This window comes from Cryptomeria japonica, chromosome 2, assembly GCF_030272615.1.
Source record: "Cryptomeria japonica chromosome 2, Sugi_1.0, whole genome shotgun sequence".
Taxonomy (NCBI): domain Eukaryota; kingdom Viridiplantae; phylum Streptophyta; class Pinopsida; order Cupressales; family Cupressaceae; genus Cryptomeria; species Cryptomeria japonica.
The window spans coordinates 249560727-249563440 of record NC_081406.1 but is presented as its reverse complement, the minus strand read 5'-3'; the positions used below and the strand labels follow the sequence as shown (position 1 = coordinate 249563440).

Genomic DNA, 2714 nt, shown 5'->3' with positions numbered 1-2714 from the left:
ACTCGAAGAAGGGTACCATCAGCCATTATAGCTAACTTGGTGAACCCTAAACTCCTAAATGGTATGTCAAGTTTTCAAAAAAAAAAATTGTTGTCTTTGTATGTGACTTAAGTGCTTCTAGCTATTGTTTTGGCTTCTAAGTAGTTACAATGAACACTATGAGATTTGACTAACTTTTTTCCCAACTACTCGATATATCAATGAGCCACTATTGACCTACTAAATAATTTTCAGTAAGTTTTAATTAAAAAAATCCAGTAAATGAATAAATGGACCCTTCCCTTTTACCTTACTAATACGCATATTCTTTGTTCTACTTGTTCTAATTCTAACCATGAACAATTGTAACTTGTGAAGGGAATATTCTTTAGGGTTAGTGTTGACCATAAGTTTATCTCTACCATGGGCGGTTCAAACTAGAATTTTCAACTATTGTTGGAGGTAACCGAACATAGAGCATCGAGAACTTTCTAAGTTCATCTCTTGTGTGTTTATATGTGGAGAATCCAAAGGCGGAAGTCATCGACTTTAAAGGGAGGGGTCGTCAAGATATTTCATAAGGCTACTGGTCCAGAGAAAACCCAACCAGGGATTCTCCAACATGGAAGAAGAAGTAAAGGTTTTGGGATTGTGGGCAAGTCCATTTTCTGTCAGAGTACAAATAGCACTCGATCTCAAGGGCATCAATCATACCCTTTATGAGGAAGATTTGATCAACAAAAGCCAACTACTCTTGCAATCTAATCCAGTTCACAAGAAGATTCCAGTGCTTATTCATAATGGAAAAGCAATCTCTGAGTCCCTCATAATCCTTCAATACATAGACGAGACATGGCCTGTTGTTCCCCTCCTACCCAAACACCCATATGAACGAGTCGTTGCTCTCTTTTGGGCTGCATTCATTGATGATAAGGTGGGTGTGCTTAAAATTTTCTTTTTGGCTTCTCTACTCACATTAGATGATTTTTAAGCTCATTTAGGTTAAATTGGTCCCATGCATTTCAAAGGGTTTCTACTATTTACCTTGTTTAAATGATAATTGCTATGGAAATTAGACCTGTGATTGCTAATGAATGGGTTTTGAGTGCAGTTTTATCTTAGTTTTAGAGATATATATAGAACACAAGGGGAGAAGCAGGAGAAGAGCATAAAAGAGATATACTCACATTAGATGATTTTTAAGCTCATTTAGTTCAGATTGGTCCCATGCATTTCAAAGGTTGTCCATGTCTACTTTGCTTAGATAAATATTTTTATCAAAATTTAGACCTGTGATTGCTAATGAATGGGTTTTTAAGTGCAGTTTTCTCCTAATCTTAGAGATATACACAGAACACAAGGGGAGAAGCAGGAGAAGAGCATAAAAGAGACAATGGCAAACATGTTAGTTTTGGAAGAAGCTCTAAAGGAGAGGCCATTCTTTGGAGGGGAATCAGTTGGGTATGTTGATATTGTGTTGGGCTGCCTAGCTATTTGGATTCAAGTTTGTGAAGAAATTGGAGGAGTAAAATTGATAGATCCTCACAGCACTCCTTTCCTCCATGTTTGGTTTGAGCGCTTCCGCAATCTTAATTGTGTTAAGAAATGGCTGCCGGATTTTGATAAACTTCTTTCCTACGGATACATGTTCCGCAATTATTTTCTTCAACAGGCGAACTGATAAACTTTCTTTAATCCAAAGAGGCAATCAAAGAGAAAATAATGCAATGGGTATGTGTCAGTGGTTGATCATTGTTGGTAATCGTGGCATTTATTAGCATTCCCGTTTCATTTAAATAAACAAAGACCATTTCTTTTTTATGTGGATGTTACTATAAATTATAATATCAAAAGCGTATGGTTTGACTATGTTGCTCAAGAAGAAAAAAGAATCTATAAACTTTCGTGCCTTCCTTATCTAATTGAGCAAAGCTGATAATGATTGTATATTAAATATAAATATCACAGTTGCAGCCAGCAAAGTTCAAATAAGAAAACATATACTAAAGACACAATAGCAAAGAACTTCACCATATTTAAATCATGATAGGATGTCATGTTTTGTCTTCTCTCATGAACAATTGCGGATGTATTGGAGGCTGACTTGACTGAGCTTGTCTTCATTTCAGAGAGATGAATTAGAGGGTGGTCCCACCAAGTCATGGTGATATGCTTGTTGATATGATTTTCTACCCTACACAAGATTGGATAGATTTGCAATTAGAAAAGGAATATTCCTGCAAAGGGGCAAAGTCCCAGCAGAGAACAGAATAATTAAATTTTGAAATACACCATTCTTTCTATTTGTGAGATAATTAATTGTGTAACAAAGAAAGAAATCACATTATCATCAATATCAAGCTCTAACACAGCAATTTTCAAATAAAGAATAGAACCAAAGATGGTAGGAAGGTCTTTGTGAATGGAGATCCAACTAATGTTCTTAACACATGTTCTTGTTTTCACTAGTATGTGCTATTGGTTTTACTAGCATGAGTATATTAATGGATTGGACAAAGTTTATTAGTTTTTATTGGGAATTGTAGTGGAGGCTTTTCAGATTAACTAGTGATTAGATTGGCTTTCAACATCCAATCCCAATTCACTTCTATTTCAATATTTCTTCCTTGTTTTATATGTGCGTATGTTAAAACTACATATTTTTTACCTCAAATATTGACCTAAATTTTTTTTGTGCCTAGTGATTGAGGTTGTTGGGCAACTTGTAGAGGTGT

General features: G+C 35.3%; 1 protein-coding gene across 1 annotated transcript; it reads left to right on the top strand.

Annotated features, from left to right (window-relative positions):
• The first annotated feature begins 497 nt into the window (after window positions 1-497).
• Window positions 498-1848, top strand: LOC131035022 (glutathione S-transferase U7). Its single transcript, XM_057966656.2, has 2 exons — window positions 498-913; window positions 1304-1848. The coding sequence occupies exons 1-2, from the start codon at window positions 602-604 to the stop codon at window positions 1658-1660; spliced, it is 669 nt and encodes a 222-aa protein (XP_057822639.1). The 5' UTR covers window positions 498-601; the 3' UTR covers window positions 1661-1848.
• Window positions 1849-2714: the final 866 nt, after the last annotated feature.